At 40.6% G+C, this 27952-nt stretch overlaps 3 protein-coding genes across 14 annotated transcripts in view; 2 read left to right on the top strand and 1 right to left on the bottom strand.

Annotated features, from left to right (window-relative positions):
- cacnb2a (calcium channel, voltage-dependent, beta 2a) overlaps positions 1-7276 on the top strand; it is a 66533-nt gene extending 59257 nt beyond the window's left edge. For all 10 annotated transcript variants that reach the window (XM_028005537.1, XM_028005538.1, XM_028005541.1 and 7 more), the window contains 5 exons: positions 93-202; positions 1650-1801; positions 2591-2686; positions 3203-3385; positions 4406-7276. In XM_028005537.1, the coding sequence (XP_027861338.1) occupies positions 93-202; positions 1650-1801; positions 2591-2686; positions 3203-3385; positions 4406-5152 (1288 nt within the window). In that variant the 3' untranslated portion in view covers positions 5153-7276. The remainder of the gene's footprint in view (positions 1-92; positions 203-1649; positions 1802-2590; positions 2687-3202; positions 3386-4405) is intronic.
- Positions 7277-9039: 1763 nt separating this feature from the next.
- Positions 9040-19307, bottom strand: nsun6 (NOP2/Sun RNA methyltransferase 6). Of its 3 annotated transcripts, none has more exons than XM_028005549.1 (12): positions 19180-19307; positions 18740-18841; positions 13683-13838; positions 13512-13603; positions 13265-13371; positions 13029-13182; positions 12246-12327; positions 11975-12094; positions 11532-11676; positions 11305-11450; positions 9844-9969; positions 9040-9763 (listed from the first exon to the last, which is right to left on the bottom strand). In XM_028005549.1, the coding sequence occupies exons 2-12, from the start codon at positions 18827-18829 to the stop codon at positions 9584-9586; spliced, it is 1398 nt and encodes a 465-aa protein (XP_027861350.1). In that variant the 5' UTR covers positions 18830-18841; positions 19180-19307; the 3' UTR covers positions 9040-9583. The 3 variants fall into 3 exon arrangements, with proteins under 3 accessions (XP_027861350.1, XP_027861349.1, XP_027861348.1); XM_028005548.1 differs by having other exon boundaries at positions 13512-13606; XM_028005547.1 differs by having other exon boundaries at positions 13512-13609.
- Positions 19303-27777, top strand: arl8 (ADP-ribosylation factor-like 8). Its single transcript, XM_028005551.1, has 6 exons — positions 19303-19672; positions 23424-23484; positions 23578-23725; positions 25187-25270; positions 25400-25551; positions 26550-27777. Exons 1-6 carry the CDS (start codon positions 19627-19629, stop codon positions 26596-26598), a joined length of 540 nt encoding a protein of 179 aa, XP_027861352.1. The 5' UTR covers positions 19303-19626; the 3' UTR covers positions 26599-27777.
- The last annotated feature ends 175 nt before the right edge of the window (positions 27778-27952 follow it).

The following is a 27952-nucleotide window of genomic DNA, read 5'->3' on the forward strand; positions in this document are numbered from 1 at the left end:
TGGAGAAATTCTATTAATATTGTATATATATATTTTTTTTTTTTTTGTCAAGTCAAATTGATTCAATAAACTCCATCCTTCTCTTATTTCAGAATTTCAATCACCCGTGTCACGGCGGATATCTCGCTTGCCAAACGCTCGGTACTGAACAATCCCAGCAAGCACGCCATCATCGAGCGCTCCAACACACGATCCAACTTGGGTAAGTTTGCTCTAAATCAGCCTGGGAACATCTGGGTTCCCTGATTCATAATGTTTTCAAGGAGAACAGTTGACGCAAACACGGAAGGAAACAATTATAGAAACTCTTGACAACGATAACGATAACTCCCAAAAGCTCTCTGTGGCCTTTGCTGGCCTCCCTTTGTTGGGGAATGAAAGATTGGGTGTAGAGGAATGATAACAAGCACCACAGCTGGTCTGATATGACTTATGTTGATTAGAGTTTAGATGTGATTAGAATGAAAGGGATTCCTGAGCAAAATAAAGGCGACAAAGGCTAATCTTGACTATTTATCACCAGAATCATCAGTCAGCAGCTACGGCAGCACTAGGAGCCCCTGCCAAAGTGAATAATGAAAGCAAAACATGCTATTATATCATTTGTACTTAAAGATCTCGTCATTTAAGAGAGTTACCACACTGTATGATGATGATTTAGTCTGTTTCTTGTTGTTTTTTCTCCTCTAATTGTTTCTTTAGCTAAACATAGCAGAACAGATACAAATGATTGTGCGTCCTTTATATTTGATGAGTCCCACATGAGATCTATTGAGTCAGTTCACTAACAAAAATATCCCCCTCTTTATGAAGTAATTGAATAAAATATGATGGTTGAAAGAAGATTACTGGAAGATTAGAGCAGAAAACGTCTTATTGAAAACGAGTAGCAATTATTTTTCTGCTTTGTTTTTTTGTTGGGAAAATGACACTTTAAATGAGTTGTGGTCCCTGCAGTAAAGCTGGAACGTTTTTCATGCTGTCTGTTTATATCAGGCTTAGTTACTGTTGGGAGTTTTAAACTTTTACTCCTGTCTTTCTGGGATGTTTACAGACGTGGTTTTCCTGTCAAATCTTTACTGTTTAAGTTCCATCTATCAGAGCGCGGTTTTCTTTCTGTCCGGAAAAATTTGTACTCATTTAAATATTCTTCTGATTGGAATGAGCAACAGAAAAAGCCTGGAATTTGAGTGAAGTATTTCTGGTCTGTGTGGTAAAAAGGAAACCGTTGGCTGGAAATGTTATAAATTTAAAACCATGTTTCCTGTACCATTGTCTAAAGGTTGTGTGCATCCATCCATTTACTCATCTGTGCATCTATTCATTAGTCTTATTCATCTCTCCCTCTAGTTTGTAGTTTTTCCAGGTTTGATATTAGATCAATGAAATACCTGGCAAAAATTCATGGTGAACTTTTGTATTTATAATTTAAAAATGACTCAAAAAGCAAAGAGAATGGAAAAAAATTGTGTAATTTTGGCATTAAAAGTGTATGAAACCTGAAATGAACAGAAGCCCTACTCCTCAGGTCCTAATGGTTTTATACCCAAGTCTCACATTTTACTTCTTTCACTAACTTTAACCAAATACAACTCCACAGCTGGTATAAAACTAAGTTTTCCCAGCTCTAACCTCTCTCATCCTTTCAGCTGAAGTCCAAAGTGAGATTGAGCGGATTTTCGAACTGGCCCGTACGTTGCAGCTGGTGGTTCTGGATGCCGACACCATCAACCATCCGTCTCAGCTTGGGAAGACATCCCTAGCCCCCATCATCGTCTACGTGAAGATCACCTCCCCCAAGGTGAGACAAAATCAGCACGAAAACAAGTTTTTCTGTAGGCATTACTAGTTCAAATGTGTCATAAACTGTCAGCATGTGTTGTTTTCCTGTAACTTTGCCGCTCCCTGGCAATAATCTTAATTTCAGTATGTCAGACGGGATTGCCAATTTGTGAGAAAGAAATGTAGGGGAGGACTGATTCATCACTCTGACCTTCACCAAGTATAAAAAAAAAAAAAAAAAAAAAAAAAGGATCGTGATTCAACAATCAGTCGAAACAGGCATGTGAGTAATGCAGAAAATGAAATTAGATACTAAAGATATAAATGATAGGTTTTAAGTTTGTGGGTGATGTTCACAGTGAGACATAATGAATTCACTTTAATGGTTGAACTTCCTGTTACCACAAAGACAAAATCATGGTTTATATTGTAGAACTAACGTTGCCTATAAAGAGAGAGGGGAGGAGTAGTCAAATCAATAAATTATGTTTAATCACTTCAATCCATCTGATGACTCAAAAGGATTAAGACAATCTTACTTTGATTTGGAGTATCATGCAAAAGTCTTAAGCCAGACCTCTTTAATACTCTCTAAAGTTGACTAGATTCTCTAATCCTTTAAAGTAGCCTTGACCAATTTTTATTCAAAATAACCAAAACTCTGCTGCTATTTCCTTGGACTCTATTGTCTTGTTCTGCAATCTTAAGCAACTGTGAGTTTGTAAGGATTTTATTTTGTTCTCCTTTTTCTAGGTGAAGACGAATGAGTCTTGTTTTAATTTAGTTTTCTGTCCCTACTTGCTTTCAGGTGCTGCAGCGGCTCATCAAGTCCAGAGGCAAGTCTCAGGCCAAACACCTGAATGTCCAGATGGTGGCCGCTGACAAGTTGGCGCAGTGTCCTTCTGTGAGTACAGACAGATCTTCACTAATGGGACCGGGATTTAAATAACTTTCAGTTTAGTGCTCTTTGGCTCAAACTTGAAATATTTTTTTTTCTCAGCAGGTTCTTTTGCTGAAAGCTTCATATTTCTCAACAGTAATTTTTCCACTCATTAATCAGCTTCGATGTTATTTTTGAAAGTGGGGTGAGCACCCCCAGCTTGCAAAAGAACAAGCTTAATTTAATTCAAATAGCCCTGGGTGTTCTCAGGGAATTAATGTTGAAGGTTTTCCTGAGAATTCATCGCTAAAGTTGGGGTTATTTTATTCGGAGGAATGTTTGTTCAACATAAGCTCTGACATTTTGTGCTTATGAAGAGTAGGATGAGTTTTTACCATTGAACATGTCTGTTGTCATCTGCAGACTTCTCTCGACGTGCCAATAGTCAATTTCTCAACAGTACAGTCTGATATTCCTTGACCTGGTCAAGCCGTGTGTCTGTTTCATTTCCTTACACTGGGACTGTCTCACTTCTCCCAGGAGATGTTTGATATCATCCTCGATGAGAACCAGCTGGAAGACGCGTGTGAGCACATGGCTGATTACCTCGAAGCTTACTGGAGGAGTACTCACCCCACCAGTTCCAGCCCTCCTGACCCGGTATTGACAAACCTGCCCGCAGGGGCCCTCCCGAGCGCACAGACGCCAGCCTCTGCCGTGCAGGTACGAATCTCGAGGGGTTTGGCACAAGGACAATAGCACATGTGCAGTCGGAGTAATGCAATGTTAAAACTGGCTGTACTGGTCAGTCGATGTTTGCATGTTTGCATTCCAAAACAAGCCATTTTGATTTTGCAACATTTAGCTTTATTTGGAATACATCCTTAATAACGCCATATGGTGCAGGGTTGCATGATACTGGAAAAAACTGACATTGCAATTCACCTGATATAGGCCTAGGGGTTTTACATAAAGTACAATGTTTACAAAACATGCATTTGTTTTTAAAAAAAATAATCTTTGCCACACCAAAAAACGGGACTCTGGGCCTCTGCCTCTGTAAGCCTTTTCTATAATCTTTCTTTAAGAAAAGTCTAAAGATATTTGGTTGATTACATTTTAGGGTATCATATTAGAGAGGATCAAACACAAATCTACGGCATACCTTTCAGATTTTTGAAGAAAATGTAAAAGCACATTATGTCTTTCCATTTCAAAACCATACACTCCCTGTGTTGATCTATGACATGAACAACCAACAAAACACTGAAGTTTATGGTTGCAAAGTAAAAAAATGGGGGGAAATTTTCAGAGTTTGAATAGTTTTGGAGGCTCACTTAAATGCCTGTTTTATTAATGCTCAGTCTGTAGTCAAGTAGTAGAGAAGTCTGCAAATGGTAAGGTGTTTACCTGCACTCTTTCTCCACCCACTGCCATCACTCTGGGAAATGTAAGACTGAGAATGAGGACAATGCCGATGAGGAGTGAGCTTATATTTGCTTGTGTGGTAAGTGTGGCGAAGCCGTGCGACTGAGGTGCAAAGAGTAGCTTAAAATCTTTCCTGGATTTGACAAACAGTTCTGTGCTCTTGTGTGATGATCCATGCAGGGTAGGTGTGCATGACACTAAGTAATTCTGTGCTGAACTGGATGTGCTGAGTGATATTTTTTGTGAGGTTTGCAGTGAGGTTTCCTGGATATTCTCATTGTTTTGTCTTTATTAATAAAGTGCCACTGCTTCCAGGGCAACGGAACGGAGCAGAAAGGAGAAAAGGCGTTGGTGGAACAAAAGGGGTCCAAAGAAGACAACCAGCATCATCACCATCACAAGCACCATCATCACCACCACCAGAGCCAGGAGCAGGCAGACATAGAGGCTGATGGGGACAGCAATGAGGAGGAGAGGCCTTTAAGGACAGAGTCCAGCAAGAGAGCCCCACACATCCACCACAGGTCATCATCCACCAGAACTGAGCATCACAACCACCATCACCACCATCACCACCACAGCAGCAAAGCCAGGGGCCTCTCCCGGCAGGAGACTTTGGACTCAGAGACCCCCGAGAGCAGAGAGAGTCGCGAGAGCAAGGACTCGGCTCGCATCGAGTCACGGGCTCCGCTCCGCCATCAGGACGAGGAGGAGGAAGAGGAAGAAGAGGAGGACGATGACGACGAGGAATTAGGGGAGGGGCACCCCCAGCAGCAGCAGCGCTACGAGCCACTGCCCCACCGGGACCACAACCACCATCACCACCACCACCATCACCGCAGCGGGGCGGACGAGGCCGGCCAGGGACATCACCGCTCCAAAGAGCGCGAGCAGGACCACAACGAACGAAACAAGCAGCGCTCTCACCACCACCATCGCCCAGCACGAGACCACCACCACTACGAGCGGGACAGGGAGAGGGACCGTGAGGGGAAGGTGGCTCCCAAAAAGAGAGGTGAGGCAGGTGAGGTGTGGGCCAGAGACTCACACATTCATCAATGACAGACCAAAGTCCTGCTGAAGCCCTTCTGGACTCTTCGTCCCCCCCATCATGCTGCTAAACCCTGAAGCATCCTGTTTCTCTCCCCATCTTTGTAAATGCTGTCACGTCTTTTACAGGATTTTGATTACATAGATATTATATATATATATATATATATATATATACAGTATGTGTGTGTGTATATCTATGCATAGACATTATGTGTGGATATGCATGACTATTTTTAAATATGCATATTTTAAACCTGTGTTTTGATAAAGCATGACACAACAGCAGATTTTTTTCTGTTCTGAGCTGTGCTTTCTGTGATTAGCATTATAATTTTTATTGTTATTATTTTTAATATTATTATTATTGTTTAGTTTTATTGCTTGCTACCACTTGAATAATTTGTTCCTTCAGACTACTGGGGGAGGGGTGGGAGGTTTACTGGCCAACATGGTTTGATGCTGTAATTGGAGATTAGTCTGGCACTTTGGGAAATTTGCTTATCTGGATTAAAAAGTTGAAAAATATTTACCGGTATTTATAATGCAAAAGTACTGCAACAAATATATTCCTTTTAGAATTTTATTCATAAGTAAAAGAACTATATCTAACTTTGTTTTACTGCTACTGTACTGCAAGAAATGTTCTTGTCATGAAGGTTGATCCTGGTTTTAAGAGATTTGGATTTAACTTTACAATAATTTTAGCCAAAATGCAAAACTACTAACAAGCCACACCCATTCACACAAAGTGGGCATAGCTTGGATGCCTTAATGCAGAGATGTTCAAATTTTCTGATACATGGTCCAAAACCGTTAAGTCAAAAAAGCTTGCTGGCCAAAAAAATAAAAGTTCTGTCCAAGCTGCCATATTTTAATTAAGCAAATAGTTTTGTTGGAAGGGGTTGTGTCAATTGTATATCCAAAACTTAAAATGGGTTTTGCAGATTTGCCTAATTAAAAGAATGGCATCCAGTTTCAAATTTATTCAGATCTAAAAAAAAAAATTAACTTTGTGCTGTTTTTGAATTGCAGTCAGGAGTCACAAATTATCTGTCCAATGGCCGCAAATGGCCCTTGAGGACATCCCTGCCTTGCGGTGTATCTGCATAGTTATGTTCTAATGATACATTGCTGCTGGAATGTTTCATGTTATGAGGGTTGATTCTGGTTTGGAGGGATATTGGCTTAGCTTTATGATTATTTTAGACTAGACAAGAACTTTCGTCCTAAGCCTTACTTACTTTTCCCAAAAGTTTAAAACATACAGTTTTAACTGCAAAAGTAATAAAGTGAGAAATATCCTCATACATACACCCACATGATTTTGTAAGAGACTGTGCTGACTTTAGTCTTTATATTTACCAGAAAATATAGACATAAAGAAAGCATTTTCCCCAAAGTGTCAAACTACTCCTTACATTTTCTGTTCAATTTTCACTGCTCAGTTCCTTCTCTTCTTTCTGTATCTGCAGTTTCAGACATTCACTTTTAGCATATTTATGCCTCCTTTGAGGCGGATGAGCTCACCAGTAACTTTCTCTGTAAACATGCAGTACTATTCTTCTTATGGGTCCAGAAGCATTTTCTAACATTGGTACAGCTTTTATCCTGCATTTTGTTTCCGATTCATACCAGGTTTAAACAGACGTGGTTTCATATAACACTTAGGAAATCTCCATTCTGGTTCATCTTTTCTCAAGTCTGACCCATTTTCTAATGAATGTTGTTGAATTCCCTGCTGGACTCCCACTTCTTACAGTACAAAGAATGTTAATTATAGGAAATGTTCAGAATGTTCTGCACTTAAAATATTCATTCATAAAACAAGCTGAAAGTGTTCTAAATGTTCTTGTCCACCATCTGTTCACTCCCCCAACCTGATCTGTGCAGTTTCCACCAGATATTTCTGCTCAAGCTACGTCTTTCATGACACTTTTTTTTTAAATTTTGACTCCTCTATTTTCACCCACCCTCCCACCACCACCTTTTTGTTCCCACCTGACAAGTGTAATTATAAAGACTATTTCTATGCTACATTTGTAGCCTCACAGATTTTATAATAGTGTACATGTGTATGTACATAATGCATAAATATGAAGAATAAAGTTGACAACAGAGAAATGTAATGGCGGGGGAAGATCTTGATGTGTGGTTTGTCAAAGGAGTCTGTTTCAGAAGGGATGCTACGTCTATAAATAGTCAGGAGAAACTCTGCTGGAGAAAAAAAGAAAACAACTGAGGAAGGCTCACCGGCCCTTCCCGCCCAGCCCCCAGTCGTCATGACAACCTCAACATCAATGACAACATGGAGCGTCTAAAATAGCAAGGCGCGTCTTTAAGCAGGGCTGCCATCTACATAGACAAGTCCTCCTTCAGGTGCAGCTGATTGGCTCTTTTTAAAAACATCAGAATTCAAGCTGCTCTTATCACAATGGCTTCCATATTTACAGAAAGGGGTGCAATGCATATTGAGTAATAGCAATTTCCTAAAAACGTTATTTCATTATAAAAAATATATGATTAAAATAAAAGGTTTTAGTATGTCTAAGGTCGCTACAGTTCCTCCTATACTTGGGGTCTGTCTCTGCCTCAAACAGTGGAGTTAAGTATTTTGGTGTCTAGTTCACAAGTGAGGAGATGGACAGGCCTTGCCAGTCAGTAATGTAAGCCAAAAAGCAGAATTCTTGATTTAGTGGGCTATTAACATGACATTTTCCAATATGGGTGCTGGGACTAATCCTCACTGTACCATTATGTCAAGGAGTGGAGTGGGTGCATGGGGAGGGGGAAGTTTTGTAGTTTTTAAAATTATTTTTGCTGTCATCACACTGGAAATAGTATCTTATTACACTTGAAATAAGACAAAACTAACCTAAAAGTAACTTTTGGCAAGCTATAAGTCAATAAGTCTTTAATATTGATAAAAAGTTCTATTTCCACTGGCAGATTTTGTCATTTGTAAAATGTCATTATAAGTGAAAAACAATCTGCCAATTAGTCAACATTAAAGAATTATTGACTTAAACAAGCTCCTTTATTTCACCGAAAAGTTACTTGTAAATTAGTAAAATCTTATTTCAAGTGTACTAAAATATTTGCTCTAGAAACTAAACAAAAATACCATATGGTGCTTGCAATTCGGTATTGTCTCCAATGTGACCTCTGTATGATTTAGCTGAATAATGAACTGATTTGAGATTTCTATCTGGTGCTAAATTAAAGGGTGGTTTCACTGTTTGAAGAATCTCGACTGGATTTGATTGTTTAGGAATTGAGAGGACCTTAATTTGAGATGGGCATAAAAAATTTTATATATAATTCTGAAGGTATAACATGTTTTTCATAAAATGTTCCAACACCTCAGTCTAGGAGCCAGTCAGCTGGCTGAGAGCAAATTCATACACTTGTCCTGCCTGTTCAAGAGAGGCAATTTTGGCTGTCTAGAAACACTTCTTGTCACAAAAACACAGACAGTCATGGTGTGGAGACTTAAGGAGCACCACCCACACCATACTGGTTTTAAACGAGTTTGCAAGCTACGAGTGACATGTCTGAGAAGCAGCTGACTGTAGACTCAATTAGAGTTGATAACCTAATTATCTTGCTCAACGCTTGTGCAAAGCTATAAAGAGCAGAAAAACATTATGACATGGACTTTTTTGTGTGTATTTTTAACATCAGACTAATCCAGAAAAATAATCAGCAGTGACTATAGTTATTTCTATTTTTTTTTTAAATGCAATTATATCATAGTTTGTCAAATTTGTGTAAGTACTGTAAAACATATGCTGTATCTGCATATGTACACAGGTATAGCTTATCTCATAGTGGCCCATTGTAAACAGCAATTTTAATAATTTTTTTTGTCCCATAAAAACAACTTAAAAAAGATAGAATAAGTTTACATTTTTTCATGTAGATTTTTTTTATTGCATTAAAAAAGTACTTCAGTTTCTCAGTACTGAATAAATCTTCACACTGTTTATAAAAACTGAATGAAGACGGCAATGAGCAGATGTGACAAAAAGTGAACACAACATAACTTTCCTCTGCAGACTTGAGCATCAGACAGACTAATTACACATCCCGGTTGTCTGCACCACCAATGAATTGTTAATACCTCTTATGACCTCTTTCTGTAAGCTACTTCCTGAATCCACCGTCACCATGGCAGCTGTGTCGTCACTGTTGTTATGGCGACCGCAGCGCTGCTATTGCTGCATTTGCTAGTGCTCCTTCAGTTTCCCTCCCTCTCCTGCTCTGTGTTTGTAAAGCTTATCCCTATATGGCCTGCAGTTTTAAAGAGCAGCTGTTAAGAGGCAGATGCTGTAAACTAGAGTGAGTTTGCCCGTTTTATATGGCCCATCAAAGTAAACACAGTGTGTCAGTGTAAGCAATACAGTTCCCCCCCGCCTGGGTGCAAGAAAGCATATCCTCCAGTCATGTTTTTAGGAACTTGGCGATAAAGAAGCCGATGGTATCTGTGTCTGCCCTGCAGGTGAGGGGCGCTGTCGTGTCTGTCTGCTCCCAGCTCAGCTCAGGACTGAATCTTTGGAGGAGGCGTAGTTGCTCAGGTGACAGTCCGGCTCCCAGCATGCCCTCTGAACCGATGTGAGGTTCCTGGGAGAGGCGAGAAGTTTCAGTGGCATCTCCTCATATCTTTGAGCTTTGAATCTTTCCATGCAGTGAACGTACTCTACCTGTGGCTGCAGAGAGAGGCAGGGAAAGGTGTTGAGGGCCCAGGCTACCTGCTCCTCATTCTCTGATAAAGTCACGGTGCAGGTGCTGTAGACCAAAATTCCACCTTTCTTCAACAACCGCACCGCCTGCAGCAACAAAGACTAATTAATTCTTTAAATGTAAAGAGATCATATCGTAAGTGTTAGAGGTGCTTATGCAGTGACGAGTCCTGATTCAATTCAAAACAGAGGGAGATTAAATGTTGCAAATGATACAATTGTCTCTAGAGTTTTTGTAGATGCTGATGTTTGCTTTCAACCACATGTAACATTTATATGTAGTCAAAAAAGTTGAATGACAATCTCATGTGAGCAGAGCATTTACTTCCCAATATTTATGTGAAGTTTTATGTATGAAGATTTTTTTGTATAGCAAAAAAGCTTTTTATGGCTGTCTTTCATCAAGAGCTTTCTTCTCAGTCTTTACTGTTTATTCATTAATGTCCTCTACCAAACCTCTGACAACTTTAGACAACTGCTGTATTTATAATGAGATTAAATTAGACGGTTACAAGTTAAGAGGAATTCTAAAGTACTAAACCACATTTTATTTGGAGGTGAAATTTTGTGTCTTCACAATTATGCATTACTTTATTTTGTGCCATCACAAAAATCCCCACCAAATATTCCTGTTGTAATCTAACAGATTGTGAAAAAATTCAAAGTGTATGAATTATTTTTGCAATTAACTCTAGCTTGTTGGGAGCATCGAAAATCTTAAATGTTTATCTAAAAATACTTTTTATAGCCGGCTAAATTTAAGAAATCAGAAAAAGTATTTCAATATTTGAAGTCATTTTACACCCTTACTCATAATTTTCACAGTTTTCCCCTCAGTCAGAAGTTGGGAAATTTCCCAAATTAACAAGCATCAGAAGGAAACAAAAGTTTTATCACAAAAACAAATGTTTGAACATGAATAAAATAAGTCTTAAATAAGCATAAGTACTTGCTTTAGATTCTAAAAACTTCCTAAAATGTCTTTGATAATTTTGCTTCATAAGACTTAAAGGTAACCAACTCTTAACATCTTATAAATGGTTTTATTCACACTTGTCACATATATCTTAGATTGGATGAATATATCTTCAGAGAAATCACCTTATGGACAGTGGACATTTTTCTATGCGTCAACAGAAAAATGATTCCTGAGCAGCTATTTTCTATCTAGACACCAAATGTAATTAGAAAAAGAAGCCCAAATCTAATTACTAATATTATAGAACTAATATCTTAATAAAACTTGAGAACAGACTTAAAAATATATTTGATTTAGAGTTTGCTTCTTTCAGCCTAAAGGACACATGGTATTCTTCAGAAGCTCTTTGTTTCACTTAAACGTGATTAGTGTCCAATGCTGTCCTCTACAGGTAAAAATGAGTAAACGACAGAAGTGTTGTATCTGTGTGTAGTAAGGCCTACAGCCTGAAACAACTTGCGCTGCAGCGGCGGGTAGGAGCAGAATTCCTTCAGGCTCCAGGTGCTGGCCATGTTGGGCCGCTGACCCAGGCCGCTGCAGGGAGCGTCCAGCAGAACCCGGTCGAAACTCTCCGGAGGGAAGGGAGGTCCTGGAGTAATGGGAAAAGTAGACTGCTTGTTATTTAACTCAACCAGAGACACACAAAAGGCTTAAAGATGTCATGCTTTACCTTCAGCTTCCTGTTTTGGCTCGTCACTAACAGCCTGAGTGCTGTTGAAGCAGAAAGCTTTGATGCTCTGCAAACTCAGCATTTGTGCGTTCTGACGAATGCGGTCGATCTTGTTTCGGATTCTGTCCAAGGCCACAACTTCTCCCTGTGTGGGACAGTCAAGGAGGACTTCAATTCTAATAACTATGTACTCTAATTCTGCGAAAATGTTTTTAATTATTTATAGAAAATAGGAGCGTCACTACAAGAAACATATATTTCACAAATCATGTGCTGAAACTGTCATAAAAGTAAAAAAAAAAAAAAGAATAAATAAACAAGCAAAAAACTGTGAAGCCCCACGAAAAGCCCACCCTCCATTCATTGGCATATAAGCAACAGAAAACTTGTTGAGGAGCAACATTTTTTACTTAAAGAGTCCACATCAAAATCTACCACAGTACCTTATCCCCCATGAGGGCAGCAATGTGGCACGTCTTCCCTCCAGGGGCAGCACACATATCCAAGATTCGTTCTCCAGGTTGGGGCGTGAGCACATGCCCCACCACCACAGACGGAAGGTTCTGCAAAAAAGAAGGCAATGTTAGCAGATTATGCAGAGCAGCTTCAACTGGTGAAAGTTCACAGGCTTCATTAAATAAAGTCTGGACTCTGCCCGAGTTTATCAGATGACCAATTTATCATCCTCGCTTTAATAGGCTTTGACAGAAATACCTGCAGGAACACCATGCTGGGCAGAACACCGTCGAAGGAGGGACTCTTGTAAAGTGGATCCACCATCCGAACACCCACACCTCTGGAAACACACGTCACCATAGAGATCCTTATGAGCACTGGTGTACAGGTATAAACACTTCTGCTTTCTGATGAAGTGTGTTGTATCTAGTATTTATTTTCTTGGATATAGCAAAAATTACATTTCCTCCTTAAATAGTTATAATGGTTGTTTTACGGCTTTAAAATGTGTTGAAAGTCGGGATGTCTAGCAAAATCAAAATGAACTCAGTTCTCTATTAAAAAACTGTCTAAGTTATACATAGTGAAAACAGCTAAAGACCAGACAGCAAAAAATGCCAATTTTTTATTTACATCTAAAAAATTATTACACTTAAGTTTATTCTTTTATTTCTGTTAAAGATAACTTGTTTTAGTAGCTAAAGCAGAAAAATAGTGTAATAAGAAGTACCAGATAAATACGAAAAGCTTCATGAAAATAAATGAGTATGTAATTGTATAGTGGAAGGAAGATGATCGTTTTTTATATGTATTTTTACAGATAGAAATCTGAAAAAAAGATAAGTGTTCAATTAGTACAGAACCACTGCCCAAGTATGAAGACATTTTAGGCAGAGCTCTCATGAAATTCTAGATGGACTTAAATCTACAATAAAATCTCAACCCAACAGAGTTTTTCCGCAATCATCTTCTCATATCATTCACATTATCCTGAAACTTTCTTGGCTTGCTACTGGTTAAAAAAAGAAAACATTCGACCACCTGGCCGGGGTTTCAGTGGCGAAGATGGCCGACCGATCCATCTCGGCAACTCCATTCCCCACAAACACCTTGTTTCCCTGGAAGCTTGTCGCTCCACGAGTACACCTTCCTTCTAAATCAGAGAAGACCGACACCATGTCTCCCGCCTTCATGTCTGAAGACAAAAGCACAACATGAAGAGCTGCTGGAGGACATAAGGAAGACAGTTGAAGTGATATTAAATACAGCTGTGTTACACTTGGGGCTGGCGACGATCCCTGGGGCGAAGACATGAGCTCCTCTCAGTACGGCGCTGCCACACTGAGCGCCCACCACCAACTCAGAGCTCAGCCGCTCCACCGCCCTGAGGATTCAGAGGAACACATGCATTTCTTACATGTATTTCTATAGTTATTCATTTAATTTCCAAGCTGAGGTTTTGGGTTCATGTTGAGTGCGAGCTGCAGAGACATTCTGAATTATGTCCCGGCATTCCTCGCATACCTCGGGCCGTCAACAGGAAGCAGCAGCACATCTGTGATTCTTGGGTGTGAAACAATCTGGACAGACGGTACTTCTGCTGACGAGCCGCATTTCTGCTGCTTCAGAAATAAAAATAAGTGTCTCATCTGTGACTCTAGTGAAAACTTGATACACGTAAATTCTCTTGCTCACCTTCTCGAGCTCTTTCTCCAGACTGAGCCTGATATCTTCCAGAGGAGCCAGGTGAGTGCTGGCTCGCACACATGTGGAAGAAGGCGGGTGAGACAAACACGTGAGCAGCTTCTGGAAACGACTTTCTGCCTCCTGGGTATCCACAGCAGCTAACACCTGAACAATTTACAGCCAACATGAAAAACACTTCATTTTCAGATCAGGTAGTTCAATGGGTTAGCATAGTTTCAGAGTTTTTAACATAGTCCAGTACATTTTCAACGGGGTTGAGGTCAGGCTACTTGCTAAATGGCAGTGTGCTTTATCCATTCTAAAACTAGATTCAATGTGTTTAAAATCAATGTTCTGCAGGAAAATTTCATCGTGACTAAATGTCAACCTTGTAGCTCAACTGTCTGCAATCTGCAGTTCAAGAGGCAGAATTGCCTCTTTGGTCCTTGTACAATGGCCAACTGATGTTTTAAATATAGAAATAATAAAAAAAACTCAGATTTTAGCAGGTTTTCATTGAATAATTGCATTGAGTTTTCACAATGAAAATTTCTTGCATCCTTTTCCACAAATAACATCCCGATAGTGCTTCAATTTTCTTTATTTCAAAACCTAAATATAAACATAAAAAGTTCTTAAAAGGTTCCTTAAAAATGACAATACATTTTCTATAGTTGACATAAATCAAAAATTGTCAAAAGTTGGATTTTTTCACAAGTTCATGTCACATTTGTGGTTCTAAATAGGTTGTAATGGTTCTTTGGATTGTAATGGCTGCAAAATCCTGATCTAGCTGCAGATTGGAGGTGAAGTTCAAGAATTAGGGAGGCTTTTAAAATTATTCACTTTGTGCAGGCCCTAGTCATGATGCTATCACTGCCATGGTTGGCAATTGTTAAAGGTAAAAGGTAAAGGTAGTTTTATTTATATAGCACATTTTTAAGCCAATACAAAATGCTTTACAGGATTTAAAAGGAAATACAAACAAAATAACAAACCAAAAGAAAGAGCAAAAAGTGCTTTACGGGAATTAAAAGGAAATACAAATAAAATAACAAACCAAAGGAAAGAGCAAAAGAAGAAAAATAATCTAATGTTGATCTAAAGTATGTAAACTAAGTGCTCCTGTTCAGGGTTGCTAAGTATCCTCTGGTCTAATTCCATTTCTGGGTTGGGAGAACAGGAGTCTAAAAAATAGTCTAACAATGTTAATCCAAAATTGTTCTCTGGGCATCTGGTCTCTGCATCTAAATAGTGAGTGCTCTACATTTTCTGATAAAATAAACTAAAGAGTGACTAATCTAATTCCTTTTCTGGGGTAAAAGTGAGTACTACACAGCTTCTAAATAACTGATAATAATCTAAAGATTAATCTAGGAAATGTAGTATTGGTCTTGATCGTGATTACTCCACAGTTTCTAAAAAAATAGCTAAATTCTAAGGTTGTTCTAAAGCCTTTTCTAAATGTTTAAAGCATTTATAGATTTTTATAGCTCCATTTAACTCTTACAAATATATTTTAAACTAATTTTAATATCCATCCATCCATCCATCCATCTTCCTCCGCTTATCCGAGGTCGGGTCGCGGGGGTAGCAGCTTCAGAAGGGAGGCCCAGACTTCCCTCTCCCCAGCCACTTCTTCTAGCTCCTCCGGGGGAATCCCGAGGCGTTCCCAGGCCAGCCGAGAGACATAGTCCCTCCAGCGTGTCCTGGGTCTTCCCCGGGGCCTCCTCCCGGTGGGACGTGCCCGGAACACCTCACCAGGGAGGCGTCCAGGAGGCATCCTGACCAGATGCCCAAGCCACCTCAACTGGCTCCTCTCGATGTGAAGGAGCAGCGGCTCTACTCTGAGTCCCTCCCGGATGACTGAGCTTCTCACCCTATCTCTAAGGGAGAGCCCAGCCACCCTACGGAGAAAACCCATTTCGGCCGCTTGTATCCGCGATCTCGTTCTTTCGGTCATGACCCAAAGCTCATGACCATAGATGAGGGTGGGAACGTAGATCGACCGGTAAATCGAGAGCTTCGTTTTTTGGCTCAGCTCTCTCTTCACCACGACGGACCGGTACAGCGCCCGCTTGACAGCAGACGCTGCGCCAATCCGCCTGTCGATCTCCCGCTCCCTTCTTCCCCCATTCGTGAACAAGATCCCGAGATACTTAAACTCCTCCACTTGGGGCAGGACACCCCCCCTGACCCGGAGAAGGCACTCTACCCTTTTCCGGCTCAAGACCATGGCCTCGGATTTGGAGGCACTGATCCCCATCCCGGCCGCTTCACACTCGGCTGCGAACCGCTCCAGCGAGAGCTGCAGATCATGATCTGATGAAGCCAAAAGGACCACATCGTCTGCGAAAAGCAGAGATGAGATCCTAAGGCCACCAAATCGGATCCCCTCAACACCTTGGCTGCGCCTAGAAATTCTGTCCATAAAAGTGATGAACAGAATCGGTGACAAAGGGCAGCCCTGGCGGAGTCCAACTCTCACCGGAAACGAGCCCGACTTACTGCCGGCAATGCGGACCAGACTCTGACACCAGTCATACAGGGACCTGACAGCCCGTATCAAAGGGCCCGGTACCCCATACTCCCGGAGAACCCCCCACAGGGCTCCCCGAGGGACACGGTCGAACGCCTTCTCCAAGTCCACAAAACACATGTAGACTGGTTGGGCGAACTCCCATGCACCCTCCAGGACCCTGCCGAGGGTGTAGAGCTGGTCCAGTGTTCCACGACCAGGACGAAAACCACACTGCTCTTCCTGAATCCGAGGTTCGACTATCCGACGGACCCTCCTCTCCAGGACCCCTGAATAGACCTTGCCAGGGAGGCTTAAGAGTGTGACCCCTCTATAATTGGAGCACACCCTCCGGTCCCCCTTTTTGAACAGGGGGACCACCACCCCAGTCTGCCAATCCAGGGGAACTGCCCCCGATGTCCATGCGATATTGCAGAGTCGCGTCAACCAACACAACCCTACAACATCCAGAGCCTTAAGGAACTCCGGGCGGATCTCATCCACCCCCGGGGCCTTGCCACCGAAGAGCTTTTTAACCACCTCGGCAACGTCGCCCCCAGAGATTGGAGAGCCCAACCCAGAGTCCCCAGGCTCCGCTTCCTCAGTGGAAGGCATGTTGGTGGGATTGAGGAGGTCTTCGAAGTACTCTGCCCACCGACCCACAACGTCCCGAGTAGAGGTCAGCAGCACACCATCCCCACTATAAACAGTGTTTGTGCTGCACCGCTTCCCCCCCCGAGACGCCGGATGGTGGACCAGAATCGCCTCGAAGCCGTGCGGAAGTCTTTCTCCATGGCCTCTCCAAACTCCTCCCATGCCCGAGTTTTTGCCTCAGCAACTGCCCGAGCCGCATGCCGCTTCGCCCGCCGGTACCCATCAGCTGCTTCCGGAGTCCCACAGGCCAAAAAGGCCTGATAGGACTCCTTCTTCAGCCTGACGGCATCCCTCACCGAAGGTGTCCACCAACGGGTTCAAGGGTTGCCGCCGCGACAGGCACCGACAACCTTGCGGCCACAGCTCCGATCGGCCGCCTCGACAATGGAGGCACGGAACACGGTCCACTCAAACTCCATGTCCCCCACCTCCCCCGGGACGTGTTCGAAGTTTTGCCGGAGATGGGAGTTAAAGCTCCATCTCACAGGGGATTCCGCCAGACGTTCCCAGCAGACCCTCACAACACGTTTGGGCCTGCCAGGTCTGACCGGCTTTCGCCCCCACCACCGGAGCCAACTCACCACCAGGTAGTGGTCAGTGGACAGCTCCGCACCTCTCTTCACCCGAGTGTCCAAGACATACGGCCGCAGATCCGATGAAACGATGACAAAGTCGATCATCGAACTGCGGCCTAGGGTGTCCTGGTGCCAAGTGCACATATGGACACCCTTATGCTTGAACATGGTGTTCGTTATGGACAATCCATGGCGAGCACAGAAGTCCAGCAACAGAACACCGCTCGAGTTCAGGTCGGGCGGGCCGTTCCTCCCAACCACGCCCCTCCAGGTCTCACTGTCGTTGCCCACGTGAGCGTTGAAGTCCCCCAGCAGAACAAGGGAGTCCCCAGGAGGAGCACTCTCCAGTACCCCCTCTAAGGACTCCAAAAAGGGTGGGTAATCTGAACTGTCGTTCGGCCCGTAAGCACAAACGACAGTCAGAACCCGTCCCCCCACCCGTAGGCGGAGGGATGCTACCCTCTCGTTCACCGGGGTGAACCCCAACGTACAGGCGCCTAATTTTAATAACAGAACAGAAACCTGAGTAAATACCAAAAGTTGTTTTCAAATGATGATATGAAAACATCAAAACATATTGGATCCTTTTTAAAAATGCAATTTGCCTCCCATTCTTAAATCATGTTTTATCTGTGATTATTACCCACTTTTTCACTGATCCCACCCAGTCCTTATTATTGTCACCCCTATTGACTCAACTGAACATCAAAGTTAGAGCCTTTATCCACAAATGGAGAAAACATGGACAAAGGTTAACCTTCCCAGAGTAGCAAGCTATCAAACTTACCCCCAAGAGTGCACTGAAAACTTATCCAGGAAGGCTTGAAAAAAACTCTAACCAAAAAAATAAATAAATACAATCGCCTCACAATTAGCAAGAAAAATATTGATGATTCATTTGGGCCATCAGTTCATGATCTTAAGCTCATGTGTACTTTGATACTGCTGTAGGATAATGGTCCAAAGCGCACGAGCAACTCTAAATCTGAAGAAACAAAAATAAAGGTTTTGGAATGGCCTAGTCAAAGTCTGGAATTAAATCAGACAGAGATAATGTTCCATAAACTTAAACAGGCAGTTTTGTGCTTAAGAGACCGCCAATATAACTGAATTTAAACAATTCAGTAAAACAAAGACCAGAGAAATATTAGACAGTTATGCAAAAGACTCATCAGTTATCTCTTACACAAGATGGCAGTTGTTGCATGTGTTGTTGCAAGCAGAATGTTATGTAAAAATAAGACAAAAATCCCAACTATGGCATAGCATGCTCAAGCTCACAACTCAAGATTATAATCTGTTTCCAAAAAAATACTTACCTCTTTGTTTAGGAAGACATTTCTAAGATATTCTGTCACTTCTGGCTTCAGGGAGATTTTTGGAAAGACTGACATTTCTCCAGGGTGCATCAGGACGTGATTCTGTTAACAGAAACTGTGTTCAAAAATGCTGTTGGACATACTGAAATACTGATAAACATCACTGACTGGAGACTTTTCTGGAACTCTTTCAGAGACTTGACTGCGATAAATGATTCCTGCTTTGAATAAGTCCTAATACATAATTCCAAAACCATGTGTTCAATGGTTATATTGATTTTTGTAAAAAAATAATAATAAATTGGCTCTAAGGTAATGATATAATAACCGACACCTCTGACCTGTTTAACAAGTTCGCTTTTTGTGAACATTCATAAAATTAGCATTAATACTGATTTTAAGCAGATAAACTTTACCGAAATTTGTAATTCCATACTTCCGGCATGGTTCTGATCTGGTTGTTTTGACTACTGCTTCCGCATACGTCACTGAGAAAGTCACATGACAAAAACCATAACGTAAGTAGTGTTACGTCATTACGTAACACGCTTATAAGCGAATAGTCGGGCTTGCTCTTCTGTGAGCAGCTAACTGGCAGAAGTCCTACACAGCTGTGTGGACGTATCGTTCCGCTTAACAGCCTTTTGTCCGATTTGTTGTGTCTTGCATTTCGAGTCTTGCATACCCTCTCGTTGGGTATATTTTAAAGAAACGGACGCGCATGGAGTCTTTGTTTTTGGGAAGGCGCTTTGTCGTAGAGAAAATGTGCAGTTACTCTTAGCTACCGCAGCCAAGCTCGGACCGCCGCCGCACGGTGTGGACAAGCAGGGAGCGGAGAGAAGCTAAAGGGCTGCTGTTAGTCGACCACCCCGAAACCGATCAGAACGATGGGCCTGATTTTCGCAAAACTGTGGAGCTACTTCTGCAACCAAGGTAGGTGTCGTGTTTGGAGATAAAATAAAAAATAGCAATGACACTGTTACGGTTCACTGCGAGCTCAAGTCTACCGGAGATGATGGAAGCCCGTTAGCTTGAAGTGAGCAGCAAGAGCCGCAACAACAGATGAAGGGGTGAATTATCTCGCCACGCATCTCTTCGGCTCTGAGTTGTCCTTTTCTTTGTTCGGGTTGAATGACAAAACAACAACAAAAACTCTCAATGTGTCTATCCGAGCCACCACTGCGGTGCTTAATCTGTTTATCACCTAGTGGACGACATGATTACATTAAGTAAGAGAGCCTGCCTCAGTTTATCCAGTTTGTCAATCAGCTTTAGTTCACTAACCAGGACACAAAGCATTGCATAACTTATCATGGGCTTTCTAAGAGTTTGATGAGCTAGATAAAAGTTTCTACAGTGCTCCACTCCATCGAAAAATGGATAGTACAGGGTTTTATAGAAGTTTTGAAATGCTTTTCCTGGCCCGAAAACGTTGACATAAAAGATAGAAACTCCAAGATCCTCCCAGTGACGATGATACCTGTATATTAGCTGTGTATAACGGCACACTGTACAACTTATTTTTTTTTTATGAAGTCTTTTAAAACTTTGCTCACACGTTATTACATAGTTCATTGTGGTGTGGCCAAGCCCTACACCTGTTATTTTCTAAAGAAGGACCATGGTTTTATAATAAAGAACAATGTTTAATTGAAGATGACTTGAGCCTTGTCCTTTTTATGTGATACCAGAGTGACCTAAGCTGTTTATTACTTCTATGGAAGATAACATAACACAACATTTCCCCCCTACCTGCCCACTGGCCCGCTGCTGGTGATCTGCTACATTCTTCCTTCACTTATCAAGATATTCAGTCCTACTAGGAAATATTTACAGTATGGAAAAACACAAACAGTAATGGTGTGGAAACTAAAGGTGTCCCACCCATCAAGTACCACTGTTACAATGTGACAGTTGGCAGTCTAAAAGCAGTAAGCAGTATGTGTGTTAATCCGACTGCGGCCGCCTGCTAAGTTCCTCAACGACTTACCCAGTTAAGATCAGCTTGTTAAAGCTGCATCATTTTAAAATAGGACAAAATAAAAAAATATATATATATATTCTGTGATTCTTGTGACTTTAGATCATGGCAATGATGAAGTGGGTATTTTTATAGTTCTTATATTGGTCATGTTATTTGACCTTGAAGAAAATTGAAATCTAATTTCTCTCAAATTTTATAAGAACTACTGCTAATTGACTATTTTGGAGTTGGGGGAGGGGGTTTCTAGGCATGTAGACAATTGACTTGTGATTAATTGTTCATTATTGGTTTATAAGATCAAAATTATTTTCAATCAATTAATAACTTTTGCTTAGACCTTCTTTTAGTACTGTAGTTTGACCACCATACTAGAATGGGAAAGATAAACTGTCAGAGTTGGTATAGGATGCAAGATGCACTTTTTGTGGCTCTGTTTTGAAATATAAACACTTGACAAGCTCCTTAAGTTTCACAATGTCCTTTTTTGTTTGTTTTTTGGTTTTTTTTTAATTGGACATATTATGAAAATTTAGCCTTTGTTTTCCGGAAAGACGGTGGATCCTCTCCATACAAGAGAAACATCTGGGGTTTTTTTTGTTGTTTTAAATGGTCACTTATTGGTTAATTGTTAGTTGATCGATATGATTAGTCAACTTTAGATGAATTAATCAGTAACTTGCATCAATAGTGGTTTCATTTTTGCAAAATACTTAGTTTCTACATTTAATAATATTTTGATGATGGTCGTTGAGTTGTTTTATTGTGTGTACTGGGGAAATAAAAGCAATATTACTCTGAGCTGCTTTAATGAACCTGGGGTCAATTAAAATGCTTAAAAATTTCCAGATTAATCATAAACAATAAAGTTATGTTGGGAGACTTTAACTTGTTGACTAGACTGACTGGAAACATGGCCGCGCGCACACAAAGCTTTCACATGAAACCATTACAGATTCTCTGAAACTCTGCTGCAAAGATATTGTCTGCTTCTTTTTTGGTGGTTCCACAGAAAATAAAAGAAGTGGAGGTGAGAACAAGAGTAGATACGTGCGACTGAACTAAATCAAAGTGCCTGAAGGAAGGAAAATATTTTACTAGACTGGATTCTTAAAATAACTCCCACACAGCGTGCTTAAAGAAGGCAACACAATGAGTTTAGATGGCATGGAAGCAAGATTAATCAATTTGCATTGGCTAAGAACGGACAGGAACTCTTTGTGTAGCATAAACAGAAAACTCCACATAGTTAATGCATAGATTACATTCTTAATTGAGCTTTCTTTGGGAGAGACACGAGCTTAACTGCATGGTGAGTATCTCAAAGAATTTGCCATTAGTTACTACAGTTTGAACATTTGTGAGGTTGTCTTTACAAGGGCTATTAAATTTCATAGTTTTGTGTTGCAGCTTTTTATTTTAAATTGCCATAATAAATATCATCTAAGAGCAGTGATTATATTTCATTTTTGTATTGTTATTTAGACTGTTCACTACAGATTAGCCGTGTTTATAAAGGATAAAGTTTTAGTGAAGTTTAAAGCAGGATTAGGTTTCTAGAAACGATATCCCAAACATATGAGTACAGCAGAACAAGGGTACAGCTGTGCTGTAGTCCGAGAAGCATATAAGAAAAGCTGCAGTATTCACAACTTATGGGATATGTTAACAGGGCAATTCTTCATAAATATGGACTGTGTGGAAAAGGAAAACACGGTTGTTGGGGTAAAAAAAATAACAATTTCTGTTTGCAGCTTTTGACATGCCATATACAGAAGCGCGTAAAGAAGGTGCTCTGGCTCAAAGCTGAACTTTTGTTTTGCACATTCAGAACACAACATCCACACAGTGGTGGTAGGTAGCATCATTCTGTGGGGTCCCACTTAATCAGGAGATGGATAAAGCTAAATACAGGACAACACTGAGAGTCAAGGGAACGTCAAGAGTCAAGAAAAAATTTGAGACTTTGAAAGGGGTTCACCCTCCTGATTTAAAAAAAAAAAAAAAAAAAAACTTTTTTTTTTTAGTTTTTTTTAAATATATATATATATATATATATATATATTTTTTTTTTTTTTTCTTTCCAGTTAAATTTTCACTAGTTTGTATTTTTTCACATAAAATACAAAGTCCAAGTTTGTGGTTCCAACATAGGAAAATATGAGAGTTTAGGGAGTTCAGGGGAATACTTCAATCAGAGACTGGAAAATAGTCAAAGATGAGAATAAAATCTGTTCCCGTTGTGTCTTAGTTTTATAAAACAGCAGGTAAGAGATTTTGTGTTCATGCACAAATTTCATTGCTTGTCATCAACACATGGTAGCAGGCCATGAAGGAAGCAATACACAATGTATATCCTGCAAAGCGAGACCAGCAGAACTTCCTTCCCTCCTCGACTCAGAGGAACAAAAATGTTCATGTTGGCTCCATTACTGTGTTCATTCAGCCTAAATACTCCCTGTAGTTCTTATGAATGGTAAGAAGTGATGTCAGGGAAAACTGAGACAGGAAGTTCAGAGAGTGATTATTTTTTTAAAATGTGCTGCTGTGGGTGTCAGGGGTGCTTTGTGTTGACTGAAAACATCACGTTTAGTTGTTTTTTCCACTCCTCTCTGCCACGCAGTGCTGTTACAGTAAACTGTGCAGTTTGTGTCTTTCCTCAGATCATAAAAAAAAAATCCTGGTTAACTGTTTTTGTCTCAGAGCACAAGGTGATTATTGTGGGTCTGGACAATGCGGGGAAAACCACCATCCTTTACCAATTGTAAGTACAATCTTTGAAACCATCCTGAAAACATAAACTAATTTTTTCCACTGCTCTTAGGTTCTTTAACTTTTTTTTTTAATTATTGTATAGTCTGATGAATGAGGTTGTTCATACATCGCCCACCATTGGGAGTAATGTGGAGGAAATAGTGGTGAAGAACACCCACTTCCTCATGTGGGACATAGGTGGACAGGAATCGCTGAGGTCCTCCTGGAACACCTATTACTCCAACACAGAGGTGAGAACCACGTTACGTTTTAGGTCAGCATTGTTCCAAACTTTTTCCCAGCACTTTTGTCTTGGGTTTTTATTTTCCATGTTCCGTCTCCTGAGTGGCAGCTGGTGCGGTCATTCAGAGCTCAGACTGCAGCAGGGGTCGCTGATGTCAGCTGGGTTAGCTTTATCACAAAGGAGTCTGTCTGAGAGGCAAAGTTGGGGTCAGCTGCCGCAATACTTAGGATATAAAAGGACAAAAAAAAAATGAACAGGAGAGGCAGATGTGTTGGGAACAATGCTGAAACGCCACCAACACTTCTCTCATGATGGGAGTCATTTAACAACAGCTTTTATTACATCTTAGTGCATCATTTCTGAAAAATATTCTGATCTTTGTGCATATCAGTGACAAAATTCTAAAGTTGAAGATTAGCATGTTCTTTTATGGCTATTGTGAATTCAGTTAAAAATACTTTAATCCTAAAGAATAATCAAATGTTTTTGTAACTGGTATTATCCAAGTTTCTTCAGCATTATTGTAGATGCTGATGGTTGTGGGCAGGCAGGATCTCCTGTAGCAGTCTGTATTACAGCGGTTCTGAAGGAGCCTAAAGGAAACTGGAACTCTTTCTTTTATTTACTTATTTCATTTATTTCTTTCAACTAAACATTAAGTTAATAAAAACTGTAACTGCACAAAAATTGGAAGCTTGTTGATCAAGAGTTTTGTTGTTGCTTTTGAGTGCCCAGTTTTGGTAAAACTTTACGCTACCAATACTAATTTGAGCAGTTTCTGATTTCACTTTAGGTGTCTAAATCAACAGCTTTAAGTTTTTGTTTTTTCCTAAAATACTTTCAGGTTTATGTTAAAATAAAACTACAGTGGAGTAAAACCATCTCTATTGTCTTATTTAGATAATTCATGTTTTATCCCTTTACAAAAAAGGAATAAAAAGAAAACACAAGTGTGCTGATATCGGTGTGGCCTGGTATCACTTATGTTTCATCTACTAATTGCAATTTTTCTTTATTTTTGAATGAGCAAGGTCAACAGAGTTTATCCTTGTTCATCTTTCACATTAAAGTGGCTTAAAAACAAATGCAAGGATTTTCAAATCAGCACAGAGAATCCTTTTATATAAGTTGAAGTTTCTAGATTGCCTATTGCATCCTGAATGTGTCCATCCCTTTGTTCAAGTCAAGTAGTGATGTGACCACCTGCTCATGATTGGTGTGATATTTGCATGTTAAATACACCATGTCAGCCCATTTGCAACTTCTGCTAGAGTCGATTTGATTTTAGTGCCGCCTCTTTCCAGACAAAACATTTCTTTGGTCTCCGGTCATTGAAGGCTCCTATTTCTCATTCAGAAGAGGTTGTTGGCTTAGGGGTCAGAACGATTGGATATGCCCACCCATCGTGTTGCATTAAATTCCTTTAAAAGTCTCTCTGATTTTCTTTTCTTTTTTTTTGTCTCTGCAGTTCATTATTCTGGTGGTGGACAGCACCGACAGGGAGAGACTGGCCATCTCTAAAGAGGAGCTCTACAGGATGTTGGCTCACGAGGTGGGCGACGCTTCAGGAAGAAAATAAGCTTCACTTTGTCGTTTCTGTGCCATAGTTGCACCATTGTCAAGAACTTGCAGGTCAGAAGATGTGATTTAAGCTGCATTGTTCTCTGAATTGTCCCCTCAGGACTTGCGGAAGGCAGCTGTGTTAATATTCGCCAACAAGCAGGACATGAAGGACTGCATGTCTGCAGCGGAGATCTCCAAATACCTCACCCTGAGCTCCATCAAAGACCATCCCTGGCACATCCAGTCCTGCTGCGCTCTGACAGGAGAGGGGTGAGACTCTCTACTGGTTTACAAACCAATACCAGATGATTGATTAAAATCTCTCCTTCTGTTCAGAAAATGGAATAAAAAAAGTGATGCATGTTCTTTTTCTTATTTGTTTGATAAATTCAAACAGTCATAGTATACATTCAGCCCCTTTTTAGAATGACGCCACTAAATAAAATTCCGTTCTGGAGATGCTGGGCTCATCTCCCAGCAGAACAACCCTAAGCAGCATATAGCCAGGGCTACAGTGAAAGTATTGTGTGAAAATGGACCAGCGTCCATTCCTGAGTATCTGTGGGGAAACTTGAAATTTGATATTCCGACACTCTCAAACTAATCTTACCGGATTTACAGGCTTTTGTTTGTAGAACATTTTGAAAAGTATATGTTTTCCATTCAATTGTACTACTATCACATAAAATCCCCAAAATACATTTCATGTTAAAAAGATAAATTCAAGGTTAAGAAGATTTTAGCTGTTGTAGAGTGACTTTCAAAACTACAACCAAGTCCACATTTTTTATACTTGTGGTAGATTTATAGTTTTAATTCATCCAAAATGTTGTTTTCTAAAATGATGTAAAAAAACATATTTATTTTAAAAAATTATTTGCTTTGTTAGCCAGTTGTTCCACGTTTCCATTGGAATTGTGAAAACATGTGAAAGTGACTCTTACGTCTTTCCATCACTGTAAACTTAAACCTCATCCACAGATTCAACTCCTAATTCTGGTGATTAAGTTAAGATCACTTTACTCAGACCTGTGGCAGATTTAGGTTGAATTTTGGGCTTAACTGCAGGCCTTTGAATCTGTCTTGCTAGAAGAGCTGTTAGCCACCAGGTGTCGCTTTTTTCACTAAACAGTTTCTTTGAACTTGAACGTTTATGCATGAGTCAAGTCGAGATGCTATCATTGTTATAAGCAGCTAAAGGTGTCAGAAAATAAAGTTCTCTGTGGGCTTTGGGTCTTGAATCTCATTACGCCTCTTCTTTGTTCCAGTTTATGTCAAGGCCTTGAATGGATGACCTCCAGAGCTGGACTCAGATAGCCCCCCTGTCCTGCCATCAATGCCTGACTACCTGCACCTCTCCCTAATGAGGTGGCACACCATTGTTGTCCTTACTGGCTTCCTTTTTTTGTCTTCAGTGACACAACAAGAGGCAGCACCGCCGACGGACCACCACAAAATCATTTTGTGGAGTCGGAGCAAAGACTGCGAAGAAGGTTGTCAGTCAAGGACAATTTACACTACATACATATCATGTCGCGTTACATCTCATCAAGCTGTGTACTTTAAGGGAACTTTAATATGGTGCAGCTTTCTTCAGGTTAAACGGAGGAGTTACACAGTATTATGAAAGCAGCTCCAATGATTATATTCACACTAAGATGTTCTATTAATTTGACACAATGTTTTTATTTGGTTCTCATTCTAAGCACAGATGTTTGTTACGTTTTGTTTCAGGTTCATAAGTTACAGTCATCATGTCTCATTCATTTGGAGTTTTTAAACCAACCTGTTTTTTTCTTTTATGCCATAAATGATCCAGCCAATGTTGGCATGCTAAATTTGGAAGATGGAAAATCACTTAAACATCAATTGGACTGCAAGTGGAAGCTTGGTTTTAACAGTATTTCTCAGCATTTTATAAACGATGCATTGAGTTATTTTAGTTTTGCTCTATAGTGATTTTAGTGAATAAGAGGTTAGTTTGTAGGCTTATTTTACTCAATCTTTCTCTTGAACTGTTTTTGTACAATTTAAACAAAGGGATCAGCAGAAGCCACTATGAAACAAGTGCCAGGCGTTTAGAGGAAACTGTCGCTCATGAACTGCTTGCACCGCAAGGTTCGGTGTCCCACCGACTTGATGTTTCAGCTCTGGTACTTGATGTTCAGCCTTAACTCAACCTCTCTAGTCTGCCTGATTCTTTTCCTCTTTCGGCTTGTCAAATGAATCCTTTACCATCACATCTATGCACGTGCCACTTTGAGAACTTGTTGTACAAGTTCAGACGTGGCCATATTTGGAGGTGCATGGCTTACAGTGAGCCTGAGTCATCAGGCGGCCAGATAAACAGGAAGTTGAACCATGCACTTGTTAACTCTGCGGCAGTGAGGCTTCCAGCTGGAGCTCACAAAGCAAGGAAACGGGTCACATGCTGTGGTGACATCTCGTCTGCATCATGTACTGCATTTGTTTTTTCATTAAACAGTTGTTTTTGAACAAGTGTTCTGTCATCCTTTGAAGAGGTCAAGTCCTCTGTCAGTACATCACTTAGCGTTCCAGATAGGTGCAGTTTAGACAATAGAGGGTTCCTGAGTCTTTATGGGAAAATTTCCTTTTTAAGACTCAAATTTCATAATTGTCAGTTTCAAATATTACACTGAAGTACAGAGTT

Source organism: Xiphophorus couchianus, chromosome 21, assembly GCF_001444195.1.
Source record: "Xiphophorus couchianus chromosome 21, X_couchianus-1.0, whole genome shotgun sequence".
NCBI classification, from domain to species: domain Eukaryota; kingdom Metazoa; phylum Chordata; class Actinopteri; order Cyprinodontiformes; family Poeciliidae; genus Xiphophorus; species Xiphophorus couchianus.